This window comes from Chionomys nivalis, chromosome 1, assembly GCF_950005125.1.
Source record: "Chionomys nivalis chromosome 1, mChiNiv1.1, whole genome shotgun sequence".
NCBI lineage: Eukaryota > Metazoa > Chordata > Mammalia > Rodentia > Cricetidae > Chionomys > Chionomys nivalis.
In genome coordinates this window covers 37345999-37368406 of record NC_080086.1, presented here as the reverse complement: position 1 = coordinate 37368406, position 22408 = coordinate 37345999, and the positions used below count along the sequence as shown (strand labels likewise).

Here is a 22408-nt window from a genome sequence, read left to right as displayed (position 1 = left end):
AGTATGCAGGCCAACTACCATTATATCCACAGCAGTGAACAGGAGACCCTCTCTTAAGCAAGGATGATAACTTCAGATATCAGTCATCCTCTGACCTGCAAACTCATAATGACACATATGAATATGTACTCACGCAAAAAAAATTTATACAATTTAAGTCCTAAAATTGTATTTTTGTAAAGTAGAAGAATTTGTATAAATCATTACATTACCGAGTTAGTAATGCACTCTAATATGTGTAAATAACTCCATTTCTAGAAAAGGTAAACTTGTCTATATTTTAGGGCTTGAAAATCAAAAAGGTGTGAATTTGTTAAGAAGAAAGCAAGTATGTATGAGTGAGATTCTCCTGTACATTGCTGGTATGAAAGAGTTCTTAAGTATCATGGTTGTAAGAACACGGTAGGACAGAACCTCAGAAGTCTTGGTTTTTGGATTGGTTGGCTGGTCGGTTGGTTCGTTGGTTTGGTTTTTGATATGGGAGTCTCACTAATGCAGCCTTTGACTGACTTGGAACTGCACTATGTAGACCAGACTGGTCTTGAACTCATGAGAGCTCTTTGCCTGCTTTTACATACTGACTGCTTAAAGGCGTGTACCTCACCTTGCCAAGTCTTGAGTATAGAATTCAATCTAAATTCCTTGAGGATAAGATCCCCATTTGATTATTAGAATCCTTGCATTTTCTTCTCCCACTTATTTTCTTTTTTTTAAATTTATTTGTTATGTATACAACATTCCTTCCATGTATGCTTGCAGGCCAGATGAAGGCACCAGATATCATTATAGATGGTTGTGAGCCACCATGTGGTTGCTGGGAATTGAACTCGGGACCTCTGGAAGAGCAGTCAGTGAGTGCTCTTAACCTCTGAGCCATCTCTCCAGCCACCTCCCATTTATTTTCTTTTCTCTGAGAAAATTTTATTGACCTTTTGAATAAAATTTATTTGCCAGGCAGGACAATCCGATCATATGTCTTCTGGAACCAGCACATGGTTTCCTATCTGCTGATTCTTTTTAGCCCCAATGCTGTCAGTTCTGTGATTCTGAAACCTGACCTACCTACCCAGCACCACATAGACGTCCAGGCCATAGATCCCAATGTTCAGGTCATATTTGATGCCCAGGTCAATGTGCTCTTGAATCCCAATATTGTTTCATCATCTGAGTAGTTGTTTTTCCTTAACTCATACTCGTGCACCTTCAGACCTTTTTCCAGGATTTCTTTTTGTTGACTCTATGGACTATGAAGTGAACAGCAAATCCTTTCTGATGCCAAGGACCTGATGGTATATCTAGCTTTGGAAAGTCTAGGTGTCTGGTCTGTGAGCTGCTCCATCACTGTGTCTGCTAGGGTCAGTCTCACTACTCTCCCCAACACAGATATTGAGCTTATGGATGTGAAGTTTCTGCATGGGTTCCTCTTCTCACCTTGATCTTGAGCCGTGATAGAGAGCAAAAAGAGAATATTCTTGACTGTTAGGACAGAAAGTTCCTTTTTTTTTTTTTTTTTTTGCTTTTTTCAAGACAGGGTTTCTCTGTGGCTTTGGAGCCTGTCCTGGAACTAGCTCTTGTAGACCAGGCTGGTCTCGAACTCACAGAGATCGCCTGCCTCTGCCTCCCAAGTGCTGGGATTAAAGGTGTGCGCCACCACCGCCCAGCAGGACAGAAAGTTCTTAAAGAGTCTTACTAATTTAAGATGATACTATTTAGCTCTGTTATAGTGTATGGGCTTACCCTACTTCTTTCCCTACCTCTTCTACTCCTATATACAGCTCAGCCTCTGTCATAGGTAGCCATTATAAGTAGGAATGTCTTTTTATTTCGTTTTAAATTACTTTTGTAGTAAGCAAAGCTTTACAGGCATTAACTTATACCAGCTCCAGAATCCCCTGGAGAGAATGTAAATTTAGTTAAAGAGATGAAGGGGTAAACTAAGTAGTGTTACAGGTAAAGAATTATGAGAAAAGCACATTTTATCTTGCTTGAATTACTAAATCATCTATCTCAGTCTCTTTTTATGCCATCCTGTCTGTTTCTTTTTTCCCCAACTCCTGAATCTTTTGCCTATATTCACTATCTTCAGAGTTAAGCACAACTTAATACTGTCTAAGTTAGGTGAAATTCTCACCAGATCTCTGAATATTCTTAGAAGTTTACATAATGCTTATCCCTTCTGTCCCTTTTGCTGTTTAATTTGTTGGGTAGGTTTTGTTTTGAGACAAGGTTGACCTGGAAATATCCTTCCTAGGACTGAGATGAAAGATTTTTTTTTACAACCCTGCCCAGCCTGTACTTTTGGTATGTGTTCGTTCGTTTGTTTGTTTGTTTGGGTTTTATTGTGGAATTGTTTACTTCGTTGTCATGTTTTCCACTTTTTTGCATAGCAGGATTGAAATACATACTATTTGGGAAAAGTGAAAGCTGTTTTTAGCCACATTCAGGTTACTAGTGATAATTCTCTTTCTTCATAGATTCTTACCTAACTCTGTAGAGCTGTGTAAACATCCTGCTGTAAATTCTTGACCATGTGTGTCTTAGAATCAGCAGGACAGTTTTCATTTTGTTGGACTGACTTGAGACATTATATAAATTGCCAAGCCAGTTGGGAGTGTGCCAGGATTCACAGAAATTCGAAGCAGGAAGAAAGAAAATGAGTATTTTATTTTGAGACCTTGTACAATTCATCCTGTGTAATACAATGTTTCTGAAGTCATCAAACTAAATTGTGGGCTACATCACAAATTTTCTGACTCCTTATGTAATCCTTTTTCATAGCATCTTTTTCTCCCAAGGTAAAAAGTAGTATTTATGGTATTGCTAGTTTTTTTTCTCTCGGAATACTTGGAATTTGGCTAGAAATGGATAAACATATAATTCAGATGGTTTATGAATTCTGCAGAAAGTTGATTGTATAGGTAAAACCTGCATTTTGAACTGTTCTGTGATTTTTTTTTAAAGTATAAGATTAAACACAAAAATAAAAATTATTGAGGATAAAAGTCATCATTTAAAAATCCTAATATAAGCCGGGCGGTGGTGGCGCACGCCTTTAATCCCAGCACTCGTGAGGCAGAGGCAGGCGGATCTCTGTGAGTTCCGAGACCAGCCTGGTCTACAAGAGCTAGTTCCAGGACAGGCTCCAAAACCACAGAGAAACCCTGTCTCGAAAAACAAAACAACAACAACAAAAAAATCCTAATATAAGCCAGGTAGTGGTAGCACATGCCTTTAATCCCAGCACTCACAAGTCAGGTACATCTCTTATGTTTGAAGCTACACAGAGAAACCCTGTCTCAAACCCCACCCCCAATATAATTTCCCCATTCCTTTTTTAAATTTTGTAGTTATAAGAAAGCTGATTTAAGAAAAAAATCAGCTTACGTGTACAGCATTTTAGATAACCAGACTGAAAGATTAAAATTTAAAATTACCAACTATTTTTTTAACCCTTGTTGCAGCTTTTCTGGAGGTAATTTTTTTTAATGGGGTCTCATAATATCCCAGGTTGACCCAAAATTTGCTCTATGTACTCCAAAATAACCTTGAACTTCAGATGTACCCCCCAAGTGCTGCGACTGAAGCCCTGTAACACCATATCAAGTTTGTGCTAGTCTCAGGATAGAACCCAGGGCTTTGTGGTGCCAGACAAGTACCCTACCAAATTACATAGGCAGTCCCTTTTTGTAAAATTGTTCTCTTATTGACTGAGTCAAATTTGTTCATTAGCCTACTGAAGATTTTTTAGAACTGTGCTATATATGTTAATTTTTGTAATTATGTAATCATATGAATATGGGGATGAACATAATGATTTCAGGGTATGGTTTTTAAAGGAAATTTGGTTTGTGGCTTCTAGTTAGCCAGAGTTCACTAACATAAGGTCTTTAACAAGATAAGAAACAATGTTATATGGAAAACCTGACACTGAAACTGAAAAGAAATTGGATGACAATTCTAGGGAAGTTTTTTTAAATTGAGTGTATATTTAAGTTGAAGTCTCAGTTAATAGATTATACTCATTGACTAGTAAGATCTGAAGTCATACTGTAATGCTGCCCTTAGAAAAGTGAGTGTTGTGAATAAAATAGTAAAGATTACATTAACTTTTATGTTGGTCTAAACAAGAGTAGATTTTCTCTACTAGATGACATTATTTGATGTACTGAGTTCCATATGATTCCAGAAATACAAAATATACTCCTGGCTCTAGGTTAAATTAAATATTTTTACTTTTGTACTTCATAATTGGGTACTAGATTTCATAACAATTTTCACTTTATGAGGTCATTATGTTACAGGTTTTTCTTAGGAGACTGAGGAAGATAATAATAAACATACTGTCGTTAATAAGTTAAAAGAATTTTGTTTATCAAAGTAAAACTGTGTTTTTCATTTTAAACTTAATTATGAATAGTAGATGCTGTAAATCCAAACGAATTAAAAGAAAGTGGGAGAAGACAAAGGAACATTCTAAGAAAAGGGCTTGGGGTGTGTGGGGTGGGATATTCCCTTTATTTTATCAGAGACTGAAATTGAAGAAATTTGACATTCTGGTGGCTCATGGAGAGCTGATCAGAGATTGCTTCTTGGCTGAGTTGCTGTCTGCAAAGGCTGCTAACAATCATTTGTCTGGCAGCAGATCTTGTTCATCAGGATTGCATCATCTCTGGGAGAGTGGCCAAGGTCCACAGCCTCAGTACAAAGACTGTCTGAAGCCTGCTCTCTTTCTGAAGCGGCACTCCTCTTCCTGCCAGTCCTCTTCACAGGAAGGCTAAAGCAGACTTGTTCTGCAGTTCTTTCATTGGATTGGCTATTTATTGGTCTCTTGTCTCCCAGCTGCTTCCGCCTCACCTGTCTGATGTATTTCTTAGGAAATTTCTTAAAACTCTAGAAACTACATAAAAATAGTGACTCTCAAAAGATTATTCAGTATTGGAAGACAAGCCGGGTTTGTTTGTGGATCCAGTATTCTGTAGATCTGTTGGGTTGTTAATTGGGATAGTGAAACTACATTTTTACTTGGCCTCTGTCCTTTGTCTTATTTGCTACCGCTGAAGTCTTGGCCTATTTTATACCTTTTACTGTCATCTCCTTACCTTTCACTTTTTAATTTTGAGTATGCTTTTAAAAATATTTTTATGGGGAATAGTTTTCAGTTTTTTTTTTTGTTTGTTTGTTTTGTTTTGTTTTTTCGAGACAGGGTTTCTCTGTGGTTTTGGAGCCTGTCCTGGAACTAGCTCTGTAGACCAGGCTGGTCTCGAACTCACAGAGATCCGCCTGTCTCTGCCTCCCGAGTGCTGGGATTAAAGGCGTGCGCCACCACCGCCCGGCTTAGTTTTCAGTTTTTTAAAAATTCGAAATCCACAATATAAATGTAAAGTGCATGCCCTCTGATTGCTGACTCGTGAACAGCTCTCTTTCCGTGTTTGACCTATTAATATTTCAGGTATGGAGAGCTCATTCTGGCCAATACTATTGACTGGGTAGAGAAAATACTGAAATTTAAGAACTACTGATCGCCGGGCGGTGGTGGCGCACGCCTTTAATCCCAGCACTCGGGAGGCAGAGGCAGGCGGATCTTTGTGAGTTCGAGACCAGCCTGGTCTACAAGAGCTAGTTCCAGGACAGGCTCCAAAACCAGAGAAACCCTGTCTCGAAAAACCAAAAAAAAAAAAAAAAAAAGAACTACTGATCACCTACCTCTTCCCTTTCTTCCTCCTCTTTTCCCCAAATCTTCCAGGTTACTTTTGAGAATGTAGAAAATTGATGGAGTTGACCACAGGTAGAATTGAGAATTGATTCCCCCACGCACCCTGCCCTCATTGTCTGGAACGGAATGAGAAGAAAGGAGTCACAATTTAGGGTGTTTTTTTTTTTTTTTGCTAAGCCCTTGTCTAGAGTAAATCTGGTATTTGATGAAAAGTGGTGTGTCAGGTGTGGTGGCATATGCTTGTAATAGCACTTGGGAGGTTGAGCCAGCAGGGTACCTATTCAAGGCTAATTTGGGCTACAGAGACTTTCAAAAAAAGGAAGTTACTTAGTTTGGAGATGGTAGGTAACAAACTCCCAAGGAAAGAAAAAAAAAACGTTTGAGAATCCCTTGGGAAACAGGAGAGTTTTGATTTGAAGGAAAGAGAAAGGCAGCCTGATGTAGTATCTATCTCATCACCTTGGAAATCAAGGCCGTTTCCTTCCTGTCTGTAGTTTATTTTGTACACAGTGGTGCATGCTAGTTAAAGGGTTAGGCTTGGTGCTAAATGGAAAGCAAAGTGATTAACAAGGCATTACAGCAAACAGAAATAAAGTTGTCATTCATCTATAGGATTCCATTTTGTACTTAGTGAGCCCATCAGTTTTTTTTAGTATACTAATTTGTGTCTCAGCCTTTTCTAGGTCTTAAGAGCTATTGTCAGATAATGGGGGGGGGGAGTCAAAGGTTACTCCCCAAATCCTTTTCATTTGTTGTATTTTAAATTTTAGTAAATGCTAAACTTGATTACCATGATGAGTTCTCTTAGTAAATGTTGTCTTGATCCCTCTTGATTGTGTCAGACAGTATTTACCCACTACAGCAGTGGGTAAAAATGTATTTTGTAAAAATCCCTGCCCATGGTTTATGTTTTGGTGAAAAGAATTTGAGTAATGGAGTAAATGATATCTTGAAATTATTTTGTCTAGAGAGTTTTTATTCCAGGGCACATCTCCGAACATGAGGTTAAATGAATAGTTGCTCTAAGTATAAGTTTAATAAACCAGAGTAAGTATCTGATTTCTTACACAAGATAAGTGTTATAGGGGCTGGAGAGATGACTCAGCCGCTAAGAGCACTGCTTGCTCTCTCAAAGGTCCTGAGTTCAGTTCCCAGCAACCATGGGGTGGCTCACAACCATCTGGTGCCCTCTTCTGGCTTGAAGGCATGCGTGCAAGCAGACCACTGTATACCTAATAAATAAATAATTTTTTTTTTAAAGATTGTATATAGATGATCTAGTAAAAGTTATTCAATTAACATTTAGATAGTTGCATTTAACACCATTTTTCAGGGAAGGGACTACTTATAATAAAGAGAATTTTTGTATTAGAATTTGAATTAAGAAACCTCTTCGTGTGGGGTTTGAGGAGATGGCCCAGCAGTTAAGCGCTTTGGCTGCTCTTTCAGAAGTCCTGAGTTCAAATCTCAGCACCCAGCAACTGTTCATAACTGTAGTCCTATGGGATCCGATGCCCTCTTTTGGTGTGCAGGTGTGCATACAGATGAAACAGCCATAAATATAAATAAATAGATTTAAAAACAAAACTTTATTATTGTGGAAACATGATTTAGAACAATATGGTCAAGCTGGCCTATTAAATTGCCTTCATCAGAACAGTAAGCAGTAGTATAGTAGTATATCAGCTGTCCAGATAGTTGGTACAAGATCTCACCACTACCTTTGAAACAAGGTCTCACTATGTAGTCCAGGCTGGCCCCTCTTGATCCTTTTGCCTATTGAATGCTAGGATTACAGGTGTGTCACCACACTCAGCAATTATATTAGGATTTCATTAGGTGATATAGAATTATTTATTCTCTTTTTTCTTTTTTTTTTTTTGTATTGTTGTTTTTTGTTGGGTTTTTTTTGTTGGGTTTTTTTTTTTTTTTTTTTTTTTTTTTGAGACTGGATTTCTTTGTATAGCCCTGGCTGTCCTGGAACTCGCTTTGTAGACCAGGCTGGCCTTGAACTCACAGAGATCTGCTTGTCTCAGCTTCCTAAGGACTAGGATTAAAGATGTGCGCCACCATGCCTGGTCAAATTTATTCATTCTTGAAAGGAGGCACTACCTGAAGTAACTTTGCCATTTTTGCCTTGTAGTATATCTTTTTTCAAGTTAAACTGTCAGAGGGGAAATAATTAGCTATCAACCTAGGTATGTATGTGTGTCTGCAGATGTGTGGTTGGATGGATATTTATTTTTATGAATGTATACTGGTGGTGACTGTAACAAAGGATCAAGTAATTTCTTTTTTTTTTAAAGGCCTTTTCAGATTTGGATTCCTTTGACTAGTCAGGTTATGATCATTCTGGTTATCTGATCATGCCACTTCTAGGCTTAATGCAACTTGTCTAACAGTACTAAAATTAGAGGGAGTATCCTTCAGTATGCCCTTTGAGCTTATTTGTAGGTTGTCTCTTTGTTTTGTCATTTGAAGATTTTATGTCATTTTCCCAATGGCTTTGGTGTTTGAGAATACTTGTTAGACTACTGGGGGGGGGGGCATTAATTTATTTGCAAGTTGGTCCAAAGACAGGAAGTGGAGTACGTAGTCACATCTATCATGAATTATGATAAGTTGATAAGAAAGTTGACTTGGTTTGTATTTCAATTTCAGTCTAACAGTGTCACCCTGAGTTGGAAGAGAAGGGATATTTTGCCATGCCCTATTTGAGACGGCCAGGTCCTACAGAAAAATACTGTAGTTTATAGCTGTGATAGCTTTATGAACTAACAGTGCAAAAGTAATAACCGTTAGCCAATCTTAAATCTTGGACTGATTCACCACTCAGAATTAGTTCTCTTAGCCACATTAATGTGTGTCATTTATAAAATTGAAATTCACACATCTCAAATCAGTAACTGTTTTAAAGTCCTCATTAATTCCTGAATCAATTCAATTAGTATCTTATACTTTTCATTTTATTTAGCTATTTTTAATAGTATTAATAATTTGACTTCTTCCTTTATTTGGTTTTTGAGACAGGGTGTCTGTAGCCCTGACTGTTGTAGAACTCACTCTGTAGACCAGGCTGCCTTCCCAAGTGCTGGGATTAAGAGTGTGTGCCACCACTGCCTGACTGATAATTATTTGACTTCCTCCTGTCTTAGCATAAGACCCTTTTTAGCCTAGGTCTTTGACAGTATTGACTTCTGTCATTAAAATGCTTCTTGTTTCATGCTTTAGTGGCTCTTTTTATACTACTATGATACTGCTCATGTGAATCATGCAGATTCTATTTTTGTCTCCAAATTTCTTAAATTGCTTGTTTTTTCCTAGTTACTATTCAATGAATTTTTTCTTCTTAAATAATACCAATTTATGGCTACCAAATCAGTATGTTCATTGCCTTTTTTAATGCAAAAATATCTCTTGTCTTTGTCGTGAAATGTTTAGAGTTTTTATTACGTTTCAGACAGAGAAAAAGTACACTTTTTTTTAAAGCAGTTAAGTCATAGTAAAATTGAACAGGAAGTACAGATTTCTGTATATCCTCTGCTCCCACACATGTTTAGCTTTCCCCTGTGGTTTATGTTTTTATTCATATCTATCGGTGTATATTGCTGCACAAAGACTTTTTTTTGGATAATTACATCTTGCTCGAAGTCTAGTTAAGACTATTTAAGTCACAGGGGGGCCAGAGAGATGGCTCAGCAGTTAAAAACATTGGTTGTTCTTCTAGAGTACCCTGGGCTCAATACCTAGCACCCACATAGCAACTCCCAACTGTCTTGAAATTCCAGCATGAGGGGATCCAGTGCCCTCTTCTGGCCTGTGTTGTCACTGCATACATGTAGTGTACAGACATGGCAGACAAAACACCCATATACATAAACATATTTTTTCTTTTTCATTTTTCATAACCATTTTTAAAAAATAAGTCAATGCATAGAAATGGCTATCTGATCAAATATAAACAACTAATTGATCTCTGTCAGGTTTACTTTAGAAGAAATATCTTGAGTGTTGATAAAGCTACTTTTATTGATTATCTAGGGAAAAGTTTAAATGGAACTATAAAGGAATAAAGCTAGGATATTTCTGATAACCACCCTGAATCTTAAGGCTTGTTTGGTATATCCTAGACTATTGAAAACTCTGTCTGCTGGACAATTAATGAGGAAAGAGCACATGGTTGTTGTCAGTGAGCCTGGCAGGCCATTGTTTTTGCTTTGACTGAACAGAAAATAATTAAAACAGAAATTTGTAGATCATTACTAAATTAGAGTACAAAGTAAACTAGATTTGTTCTTCAAAACCTTATTCAAAGGACTAGAGAGGTGATTCGGTGGATAAATAGCACTTGTGCAACTGAGTTCAAATCTCCAGCCAGCATCCATGTAAAAGACAGGAGGATGTGGTTTCATAAACCTCTGACCAATGTTGGTGGGAACAGCCAAGCTTGTTGACCAGCCAAAATACTGCATAAGATTTGAGAGCCATAGAAGACATCCAGAACCCTGTTGTTTCCATGTGCATACACAAGTGCACTCACGCCTACACACTTGATATGCATACACTGTGCATAAACACACCAAAAAATTCATTCAAACAGTGGGAAAATATCCTACAGTGTTTTAAGATAAATTTAAAGAACTCTCTGGTCAGTGGTTATTTTTCTTTTCTGTGGCAGGATTCCTCATGTCCGTAACATGTTGGCTCAGGCTCTGCAGCTCACCCCCACTCTCTGAGTGGTCAGTCTCCATTAATTGGACCCCGTGATTTCCACCCACTGCTGTCTTGGACGTCATGAGCATTGCAATCCCTCTGGGAGTCACCACACCAGATACATCCTACTCAGATATGGCTGCTGGATCAGAGTAAGTGCTACTTCCTAGATAATAGGACTGTTTCAAGTTTGTGTGAGGACGGATTTCTTCTGGGCAGTTCATAAGTTGTATGTAATATTTTTTTAATTAAAACCTATCCCACTTCAGAAAACAATAGGCTTGCCCTTCCCCCACCCCCAAGCTGGAGGGACAAAGGAATTAGAAGGGGGAGGAAAGGAACTTTAAAGGAGGGGTTTCTGGGTGAATAATAAATATAATCAAAGTTGCAAAGCAGTGGTTACATTTTTTCTTTATTTTATGGGTGGGGAAGATTGAAATGAAGTAGGTGTACCACCTCCTTCTAAAGAGTTAACGATTCTGATAAGAGAGATAGGAGGTTTTCTTTCCAACTGATTTTCTTTGAAGGCCTCTTCCTATGTACTTGACATTATTCTAGAGTAAAGGGACTGAAAGTGGGGTAAACTGCTTGACCAGCTCACTCTGGGGTAGAAGACATGAAGAGCTGTATCATCTGTTTTTACAATATTCGTTGCCTAGAAAGAGGACCTTCAAAGTCAGTGGTACCAAACTTGTTTTTCAGCTAAGAGCAGCATTAGGAATTCAGAATTTGTCGAAAAGCCCAATCCCTAAAATAGACTCAGTTCTTGAAGAATTTAAATGCCAAATGACAATGAAGGTAGGCCTTCATTATACAACTTTATATATTATTCAGTTTTAAATTTTTTAGCCTTTGTATCCCTTCTCTTTTAAGTTGTCCAAGATTGCCCCCGCTCACAGATTCCCCCCTCTTGTCCTTTTACCTCCCTTGTACCCAATCTTCCTTGCTTACAGAAAGGAAGTGGAAGCCCCCTACCTTTCAAGACGAAGTGGCACTACACCAGGATGTGAAAGTCCAGCGAAAGAGACCCAAGGGGCCTAGGGGGCAGCACACCCCCAGAAGCCAAGTCTATTCCAGGCAGTACCAGGGATTAGGGTCTGGGCTGGAAAAATCCTGGTGTTTTGAATATGTTCAGGTCCAGTTCAGACTCTTGATCCCACAGCCACTTCTTGAGTGAGGTGGGTGTTGCTCTAATTCCCGTTTCTCTTGCCATTTTCAGTCCCTGGGAATTCTTTCCCCCTTCAGCAAAGCAAAGCAACTGTTCCAGAATTTTGGGTTGAATGGCGTCCCTTGTTCATAGTGTTTTCCTTAAAACTGAGGATATTATTAAAGAGCATGTATATTTCTTCATAAAGCTGCCTACTGTTGACTGTTTATTGGGTTCCTTAAAGAGGAAGACATGAAACTACCCTATATATATATAGTATTCTGGGGTAGTTTGAAATTGAAAGACTATTTTTAAGCTTCTTCCCTTATAACAATGGGGGGCGGGGCATAGGAAAGGCTGGTTGTCTTTATTGTAGAGGTTTTGTTTTATTGTTTTTTTTTGGTTTGGTTTTGTGGGGTGGCTTGTTGTTTATTTTTTGCTTTTTGCATGCCAACGAGATTTAGTTATATGCCATTAGCTGAGACTTCCAATTATATAACTCTTTCCTAAAACAAAGTACTTAAACGTCTTCCTGTGTTATTGGCTAGCCAACTCAGTTGTATAGTGGTTGTGGGCCTTTATAAAGTCAAATAATAACTTACTACAATATTAGCAAATGTTGTATAAGTAGATCTCATTAATATTTATGAGAAATAAAAAGGTTAAACAAGTAAGTTTGAAATTGGTAGGTGAGGAAAAGACCCAAAGCAGTTATTCTTAGAACTAATATTTCTCTCAAAGTATAACAGTAGCTACACGCATGTACTGGGGAATCCAGGAGTGATGCAGGAATGAACGCAGTCTGGTCTGTACTATGACTGTAGTGCCATGTCCTAGGACTTCCTGTGTCTCCAAAGTTCTGATACTGTCTATGGTCACAACCAATTTCACATTTCTTGTTGAGCAATTTTACAAAGGGCATTAGTGTCAGATTTTTAGCTTATGTGCTAGTCTATTAATTATTAATGATATTTGTCCTTCATCATGCCTAACCATTGTTCTAAGCACTGTTAAGATTAAACCTGGTATTAAAGGCAACATATCTAATCAAGGAAGAAACTTATACCTTGCCTCATGAGATTATTAACTCTGATTCTAGCAGTTTACATTCTACAACACGCATGCGCGCGCACACACACACACACTTATAGGAAAATGTCTAACTATAACAACAAAAAAAGGTCTTTGCATCTCTTATATTACAGAATTTCAGTATTTTCTAAGAAGAGGCATTATAGTAGCAAGCTGCATGTTCTTCACTGAACGTAATTGATGGACTGTATCTGTTGTGAGCCCAGTTTCTCTGTATGCCCAACAGTTAAAACATTTTAGTCACAGAAAAAAAAGAAATAATTGTTTGCATAAAGTAGTTGTCTAATAAAAGACATGCAATCCTAATACTCCTTTGTGTGTGTGTGTGTGTGTGTGTGTGTGTGTGTGTGTGTGTGTAGTGTTTTTTACCATCCTGAGGCTTGAACCCAGGTCCTCAAACAGGCTAAATAAGCACTCTACTACCACTGAGCTACATTCCCAGGTCTTAATAATGTAAATTTTTAATCTGTATTTTAAAATATACATAAGAATCACTGTGTATATCAACGTGTAATTATTTAATCCCTAACTGGTATGGACTTTATAAAGTTTCCTCATTGAATATATGTTTATATGTTAGATTAGACATGCATGGCAATATTTTAAATGCTGTGCTTGACTACATACTACTGAGCAGTAGGATGGCCTGTTAACCTCCACAATATACGTTTTATTTTTATTCCCTAGACTTGCACATGAAGTGCATATGTACATATTTACCCAGTTTGGAGATGGGTAAGATATAACCAACATAGCTCCATCTCCATGGCCATCTTTTATTTCATGCAACTTTTATTTTTTTCAGTCCCACAAAGAATTCATTTCTAATAAATTCTTATTTCACCCCATGTGTTTAATGGTATAAAATCTCCTACCTAAAAAATATGTACAAACCTTTGGATTACTTATCTAGTAACATGCATAGTCAATAACAATATATAAATCCATTACTTTCTTTTAACTGTCCATCATAGAAACTAAATTCTACTTTCATTTTATTAATGCTTGTCTGCCTTTGGTTTCATTTAGGAAACACTACCTGTTTCCTAATACTCAGCCAGTTGTCTCAGTGACCCATGTTCAGATCATCCTTTTCTCAAGAATACTGACCTGCATTCTTGATATATTTTCCTCCCAGCCACCCCCACTGCCAGTTCCCATTTTGAAGACCCTGTCAGTTACTAAAGTGCATGCACCTCACTAACAGAGAATACTTTCCTATGTCTTAAGTTCCTCACCTAGAAATGACCTTTGCTGTTAATAATAAGACCCCTTCTCACAGTTGTGGAGCATAAAACTAGGTGAGTTTTTGATACATATCTCAGAATCTTACTTTATCCCTCACTTACCAGTTAATGTGCTACATTGAATTGCACGCTTTACTCCTGCTCAGTGTTGTGTATTTTGTATATCTTAAAGCAGACAAGTGGTTATTTGAAGCAAACTGAATTATTTGATTCCCTAAAACACTTAGATCTCTGGAGTTGCATTAACACTGAGCCTTGGAGTTGCTAATGGGTAAATCTTTGTTCTAATTGAAATACAATTAAATATAATCCATTTTCACTTCTGCCAAGTTATACAATTACATTCCTTAATTTTTCTTCAAAAGTCCATAAAACCTAGCCAAGTAAAGTTGAAGTAAACAAACAAAAACCTATTTTATCCTTCACTAAAACCTATTTTTTCCTTTGCTATGGATGCCTTTTTATTATCAAGAATAGCTTATGTTAAATTTAATCACTGTAAGTGTATTTGGTTCTTTAATTTAAAAAAAATGCCTGGGCAGTTTATTTTCTACTAGCCCAGGATGTATCAGAAAGCAAAACTAACCCAAGCTTCTCAATGAGCCTGGTTAGTAAAGGCTTCAAATACAGTTTACAGATAGAATGCTGTCCTTGCTTATAGTTTGCAGATAAAATGTTGTCCTTGCTTTCAAGGAAGGCATAATGAGAAAGGAAAGAAAGAAAGAAAGAAAGAAAGAAAGAAAGAAAGAAAGAAAGAAAGAAAGAAAGAAAAAGAAAGAAAGGCTTTGGAGTCAGATGTCTTTATTTCAAATCCTGACTCTGTCAGCATATGAATTTGGGGGGAAAATGTGATCTCACCACCTCAGCTTCACTTCCCTCTGTAAAAAGGAAGTGCTGCTTACCATATTTAATAATCACGGATATTAAATGAAGTAATAAATGGTAGACCCAAATAACAGGTGATTCATAATGGTAGCTACCGTTACTATTTAGCATGAAACAAACCTAACTTACAAGTTCAGTTTTGACTATTTTGAAGTTTTGTTACTACCATGCAGCTGTTAAACAATTGTGTCCTTGAATATGCTTGCATGTCCTTGGTGGATGAGAAATTCTAATATGTGAAAGGTATTTGGGGGTTCATCAAGATCGAGGTGTGATAAATATAAGATGCCATTGTTTTTGCCTGTACTTTCTTCAGGGTATCCTGTCTTGGTAGTGAATGGAAGAGGGCCTGGTCCCTGGGGCAGTGCAGAAGGCACTTTCATCATCTCACTCACTGCAAATGTCATGTGAGGTTTCATGGAAGTATTAAGAGATCCAATTAAGAAGAATAGTTCTGAGTCTAAACCAGCCCAGAGTGGCTTCTCTAGGGGAAACTCCCCGCTCTGCTGGTACGTTTGTGTTTGTCATTAGGGACACCTTGTATCCCAGGTGCCTGCCTTGAGACATCTGCCTGTACTGGCTTCATGTTACACACAAATCCACATTCAATAACACTATTATTTATAGGCTGAGTTATATTAAACAGACTTTCACTAAGTTCTTTCTTATTCTAGTGGCTGGTGGTTGTGGAAAGAGAAGGGGTTAGGATGGGAGATAAACTGTTAATTTAAGGGAAGAGTAGGTGTTATGCTATCATGCATTGCTTTTCGCCTTTGTGCAGCCCTGAATCTGTGGAGGCTAGTCCAGCAGTTAATGAGAAGAGCGTGTATTCCACTCATAATTATGGGACCACTCAGAGGCATGGGTGTCGAGGACTGCCTTATGCTGTGAGTATGCACTTGTTTCTCTCCAGAGCAGTGATCTTCCTGGAGTGTAATCCATTCTTATACATTGTGACTTTCTTGAAATGTTTATATGCAGCATGACGAAGTTGCCCCTTTTGCACTTCCCTGCCTCCAGCGGACGTCTAGCCCTGCATCATTGTTCTTGTTTTTATGTCCCAGTTGACCTTGGCATTTTGTTTTATCACTTTCCTGGTTGAAGCCAAAAAACAAGGGTACTACTTTCTTCTTTCTTTCCATATGTACCATACTTTAGGGGAGAGAGGGGCCAGTGTTTGGACACTGTTGATTTAAAAAATCTTATTTTCAGGATCATAATTACGGAGCCCCTCCTCCTCCGACACCTCCTGCTTCTCCCCCTGTCCAGACGATCATCCCTCGTTCTGACCTGAATGGCCTGCCGTCGCCCGTAGAGGAACGCTGTGGAGACAGCCCGAACTCTGAAGGAGAGACTGTTCCTACCTGGTGTCCTTGTGGTCTTTCTCAGGATGGCTTCCTTCTCAACTGTGACAAGTGCAGGTAAGATCCTGTTCCATTTAAATTCAAACCTGGGTTGCTGGGATTAGGGTTTCTTATCAGTAGGGAAAAGCTCAAAGTATTCTTTCTTGTGTTTGTTAATGTAGATGATTCCTTAGTGCTCCTTGGCTCGAATTCTCTGCACTAGGTGAGAATTGCTGACAACAAGGAATGAGAGATTGATGTTAAAGCTATTGAATTTGATATGAAATTTAATGTCCTGGAAACATTTGGTAGGTGGGAGGGAGGGGGTAGTTTATGCAGAGACACTTCTCCCGTGTATGATGTGATGTGCTGCATGTTGCTGGAAGGACTACTTTAAGTTTATTTTCCCTCTTTAGGGGAATGAGCAGGGGGAAGGTTATTAGACTTCATCGGCGGAAGCAGGACAACATATCAGGTGAGCAGAAGGTGGGTTAAACCCACATTTTGACTAAATAGTTTGTGATTTAAATGTTCTCTTATAGTTTATAATTATCTTCACATAAAGAAATTCCCATAAAGCCACTGTATAGCTCTATCTAGAAATAATAGACCTGTAACAGTCTAATTATTCTTTGTAGGCACCAAAAATAAATTCCTTTTTTTTTTAAGTTATTATTATTTTTTTTCTTTTGGTTTTTCAAAACAGGGTTTCTCTAGCTTTGTAGCCTGTCCTGGAACTAGCTCGTGTAGACTAGGCTGGCCTCAAACTCACAGAGATCCGCCTGCCTCTGCCTCCCAAGTGCTGGGATTAAAGGCGTGCGCCACCACCACCTGGCTTAAAGTGATTCATTTATAGTTAAAAAAATAACAGAATCTAGAGACTACTTTGAGGGGGAAAAATAGATGGAATGCAAAGTAAATCTTATAATTAATGCCAGCAACCAAAAAAAATCTTATTTTCAGAAGAAAGATGGGGTGTATGTTGATGTATAGATGCAGAGTTACAGTAGAAATAATGACTCACTAGATGTGCACATGGAAGGGAGGGAGTTAATGTTAGTACCTGAACTGTGAAATCTTTTTTCAGGTGGGGATAGCAGTGCAACAGAAAGCTGGGATGAGGAGCTTTCTCCTTCCACTGTGTTGTACACAGCAACACAGCACACACCTACAAGCATCACCTTAACTGTTAGAAGAACCAAACCCAAGAAGCGGAAAAAGAGTCCAGAAAAGGGTCGTGCAGCACCAAAGACGAAGAAGATTAAGGTATGCAGTATAAAAATACCTTGAATAGAAGTATGTCTGAAATAGCTCAAATGTTTGAGCAATAGTATGCTTTTTTTTTTTTTTTTTTTTTGAGAAATTTGATGCCAGTGTTTGGCCTTTTCCCCCCTCAAAAATCTATATTTTGTAGAAATAGACCAAGCTCTCTTCTCATCATAGGCTCGGTTTCTTCTACTCCAACTACCATCCCAGGTATGGAATTCCAGCCCTACCTGGTACAATCCCATGAGTTGTAACCTCAAGTCTAGGCTTCCACTCTCCTTACAACATCTCCTTACTTCTCTGCCCCAGAGCAATCTGAACTTCTTTTCTTGGTTATATGACTGGCCTCATGTCATTAGGTTTATTGTTTGTCCTTGTAGCTAGACAAGACAACACCAAAACTTAGAAAACATCTCTTGAATGATCTAATTTTCCTTAGTGTCTTGATCAGTTTCTTATACTCTTAAATAAAAGGTCTCCAGAAGAAATCTTTAGTGTTTTCTATTCCTTTCTTTTCATCACAGCAACTTGGTTGCTCCCAGGTCACTTGCCCACCCTTTGTAAAGGGGATTGGTCTTTGTTTCCTTCTTAATTTCAAAACTAGTAATCTACAATTTAAGGATTATAATTCCTGCTTGGTGTCAGGGGTCTGTTTAGTATTTGTGGTGCATGCTCTTATCTATTAGTTGTCTAGTTCCACCAAAGTATTGGAATTCATATCTGTTCATTAGCCTTTGAACTGTCCCTTTTCTTGATCATAGTTTGCGGTATTGCATTGTATTGGTTACACAGAGTAAACAAGACAGCTTAGAGTACTAGTTAGTGCCTTAGTTTTAGTCTCATTGTCATTCTTGGTACCAAGTATTGTTTTGTTCTACTTGTTTTCCTCTTTGGGATAGGCATTTCAAGAGGGATCCCGGAAGTCCTTGCGGATGAAGGTAAGGGGTAACCTTCCCTGACGATGTGTTTTATATTTGATCTTGCATTTTGGAAGGTTTCTTTTCTGACATTGATCTGAGAATCTTGTAGTCTGCTTTTCATGAATTTGTAATTATTGCCAGTCAGTTTTCATAGAGCTTTTCTCCAAAGTGGATTTTCTTGGCTATTTTATGAAATATTTTTATTTCATTAGCTGGCTTTGTGGTAGTGGGGTGAGTTACTTTTTTTTTTTTTTTTTAACAAATAAGGCTTGTTGTGAGGCCTACGCTCCCAACTTGACATGGCTAGTATGTATTATATCTGTCATTGGATTCAACTTCAGGAGTGAGGTTTTTCTGCTGATGACCCAGGCTCTCTTTTAAATGCTCCCAGACAATATGTAGGCTCTGAATCACCATTTGGAAGGATAACGCCTTAGCAGGAAATTGTTGTTGTTAATATGAGCTAATCTTGTTGAAATACCACTTTTTTGGCATATCTGTTTGGTGGAGATTTATATGATAAATAGTTGGGCTTATGTGACTTTGTGTGGGGGGGGCGGTTGGAAAATGGAGAAGTAATGTCCTTTTTAGGTACTGGCTGGTTTTGTTGTTTGTTGTTGTACTGGTGGTTTTATCAGAGTTAACAGGATGGAGGAAAATTGGTTGTACTTTCTTGTATCTTTTTCCCTGTCCACTATAAGCTCTCATACCTCCCAAAAATTTAGGATTCAGATCTTTAGTTTGAATTTTAAGTTGTAGTTTGATTCTTTTAAGCATTCATATTCCTAATGTCTTAAATTAGCCATTATATAAACAGTGACTAAGTTAGGATAAACTTATTGTATTGGGATTACTTTGTATTTATTTGGAGCACCAGTTGATGTTATCAGTGATATCAAGTGACATTTTACCTGACATTTGAAGGTCTAGCCTCTTGCGTGAATAGGAGATAACTTTCACAACGACGGAGTTTCAGAGGCCTGAGCTGTATTTTGTAAAATATTTATAATTATTATTTTTTAAATGGGACAGATCTCTGCGAGTAGCCAAATTTATTTTAACTGGTCATTTCATTTTGTTTCATTTACTAAGAAGAATCCTACATAGAATTTGGGGGCTAACTGTAGACCTCAACTATAAATCCTTTTTTCTATTATCAACTAATTATTGTAACTAACTCCAGAGTTTCACAACCTTAGAAAGCCATCTGTTGCTCTCAGAAAAGCTCACATAAACTGTTTCAGCTCACTCTCATAGGTATATGTTAAAATATAAATAGAAAAAAAAGGTTTTACTTTAATTACTTTAAGTTGGGTTATTAAATTTTGTTCTCACAATTAATGAGAATTTTACTAAATATCCAGCTATTACCTAGGAGAATGAATAGAAGAAAACAGCATTTGAACTCAAAGTCAAGAGCTTTCGTACTAGACACAACTCTTAGCCAGTAGTTTTGGGACAGCAAGGTGACTAAGCAGGTAAAGCCACTTTCTGCCAGCGTTACAGCCTGACTTTGATCCCAGAGATCAAAGTGGCAGGAGAGTTTTAACTCCTGCAAGCTGTCCTCTTGCCTCCACTGGAGTACTGAGGCACATGCACATTAGTAAAATAAATCTTAAAAATAAAACAATAAAGTTAACCGTTGTTTCTTCAACACATTTGGATAAATAATTCTGGTAGATTACATAGAATGACAATACATTGTTCAAAGTACTTTTGGTAATGTTCCCAAATAGTAATTTTTCTTGTGGGTGGGTAAGATTATGAAACTAGTATTGCTAATGAAATAGATGGTATAAAAACAATCATTCTCTTAATACAAAGACAAACCACTTACAGTGCTATTCTAACACAAGTAAATATTAATCCATTTTGAAATTTTATACACTAAAACAACCTAAGATCCTTTTTGCTTTTTTGAATTTTTTTTAGGAATTTGACATAAATCTTGATTTTTTTTAAAAAAATTGATTTTTATGACTTAAAATGATCATGAAGCCAGTAATGAGTGAAAATACTGACTAGATTAAATTCTCACTTTATAAATGGGCAGTTAAGTTTTCTCACTTGAAGTTGTTCAAGAACTCACAGTTCATTAGTAACAGAAGCCAAATCTCCTAATTCTTAGTCCACTGCTCTTATACCACACCAGTTGCCAATTGAAAACAAGTACCTTGCTTATCCTGCCTCCCTCCATATTTATGAATGGTCTCTTACTAATTCACTTGATTTTTGTTCTCTACAGAATTCTCCCTCTGAAGCACAGAATTTAGATGAAAATACCACTGAGGGCTGGGAAAATCGAATAAGACTATGGACTGATCAGTATGAAGAAGCTTTCACTAATCAGTACAGTGCAGATGTACAGAATGCCCTCGAACAACATCTACATTCTAACAAGGAATTTGTTGGCAAACCTGCTATTTTAGACACTATTAATAAGACTGAACTGGCCTGTAATAATACAGTAATTGGTTCACAAATGCAGGTAAGAACTAAAGCATTAAAGACATTTAAAGATCGAGATTTTTTTTTAATACCCAAAGAACAAGAATGGGTTAGAATTATAGCTCCTTACAGAATAACAAATGAACTACTTACCTGCTGATCATCTTTGTCCAAAATCAGATTGCAGTAACTAAACTGTCTAGGTACATATTTTAGAACTGTCTTTATTTAATAAATGGTGGCGTAAGTTTCTTATGCAGTCTAGATTGGAATTACAAAAGATTTATAGGAAGCTAATCTAAGTAGATACGTCTCTACTGCCATTGTAAGTTTGCATTTTCTGGAATCACCAGTTGGAACATGTTTCCTGGAGAAATTGATCTATGTCAAAATGAAAATTTTCTGATCTCCAAGCTATAACACACAGATAAAACCTGAAAATGTTGGTGCCTTTTCAATAGTTAGAAAACATTGTAGGGGGAGGGAAATGGGAGGCGGTGGCGGGGAGGAGGCAGAAATCAGAGAGAGAGAGAGAGAGAGAGAGAGAGAGAGAGAGAGAGAGAGAGAGAACATTGTAAATGCTGACCACATTGCTGTTGCTATTCTTAAATGTTAATGTCCTGTTTTTATTCAGTTACAGCTGGGGAGAGTCACTCGTGTTCAAAAGCACCGGAAAATCCTGAGAGCTGCAAGAGATTTGGCTTTGGACACTCTTATAATAGAATATCGTGGGAAAGTCATGTTACGACAACAATTTGAGGTCAATGGGCATTTCTTCAAAAAGTAAGAACGTCATTCATTGAGCACTGAGGGCTTGCATGGTTCTGGCTGACCAGTCAGTATTGCTATGAAAATCATCTTACTTGATTCTGAGGAAAAGCTAATGATTCAAATAAGCCCATGTCTGTCTGTCGTTGGTACTTTTGAAAGGGCTAATAAATCTGCAAAATGTTTAGTGTGTGAAGTGGTGATGACTCCTTTCCAAGCCCAGCATTCTTTGTTTTGTGTTTATTCTTAAATGAAAAGCAGACAAGTTTGTGATGTTTTCTAGCTTAGACATTCCAAATGACTATTCCTTCTTATGTCAGCATATGATTCACATTTGTAGTCGTGGGGTGGCCTTTTATTTGTGTTGAGAATTACAGGAATTTTAATTGTATCCCTAGACCATATCCCTTTGTGCTCTTCTACTCAAAATTCAATGGTGTAGAGATGTGTGTGGATGCTCGTACTTTCGGTAATGATGCTCGGTTCATCAGGAGATCATGTACACCAAATGCAGAGGTAAGCAATCTTTAGCAACATCCCTTTCAGTGGAACCACAAAGGACACGTTTACTGAAGAAACAGTCTGAAAACTTCACCCAGATAAAGGTCTGTAGCTATTAGTTGTATGATCTTTAAATGCAGTGGTGAATAAACAGAAGTGTAGTGCCATATGGAAATGGGATAAGGACATTGCTTTAGAGAGGACAGAAATAAGAGGCAAGTTTGTATTTGCTAAGAATTAAGACAAAGTGGATAAGAAGTTTATAAATATTACTGGATAAAAATAAAAAGTCCATGTGGTGGTGGTAGTCATTATTCCCAGATAAGCCATTTGTCTTTACTTTTCTAGATTATGGAAAACAGTGT

At 37.6% G+C, this 22408-nt stretch overlaps 1 protein-coding gene across 10 annotated transcripts in view; it reads left to right on the top strand.

Moving 5' to 3' along the window:
• The window catches only part of Setd5 (SET domain containing 5), an 81458-nt gene that overhangs the window by 22089 nt on the left and 36961 nt on the right, over nucleotides 1-22408 (top strand). Inside the window, exons 1-12 of one of the 10 annotated variants that reach the window (XM_057765363.1) lie at nucleotides 10442-10578; nucleotides 11380-11604; nucleotides 15579-15684; nucleotides 15779-15914; nucleotides 16010-16218; nucleotides 16323-16363; nucleotides 16557-16615; nucleotides 17228-17406; nucleotides 18306-18344; nucleotides 20572-20814; nucleotides 21409-21557; nucleotides 21941-22058. In XM_057765363.1, the coding sequence (XP_057621346.1) occupies nucleotides 16561-16615; nucleotides 17228-17406; nucleotides 18306-18344; nucleotides 20572-20814; nucleotides 21409-21557; nucleotides 21941-22058 (783 nt within the window). In that variant the 5' untranslated portion in view covers nucleotides 10442-10578; nucleotides 11380-11604; nucleotides 15579-15684; ... (2 more) ...; nucleotides 16323-16363; nucleotides 16557-16560. Of the gene's footprint in view, nucleotides 1-10391; nucleotides 10579-11379; nucleotides 11605-15113; nucleotides 15307-15578; nucleotides 15685-15778; nucleotides 15915-16009; nucleotides 16219-16322; nucleotides 16364-16556; nucleotides 16616-17227; nucleotides 17407-18305; nucleotides 18345-20571; nucleotides 20815-21408; nucleotides 21558-21940; nucleotides 22059-22408 lie in introns of those variants that run through there. The other 9 variants (XM_057765355.1, XM_057765311.1, XM_057765285.1 and 6 more) reach the window with 9 other exon arrangements.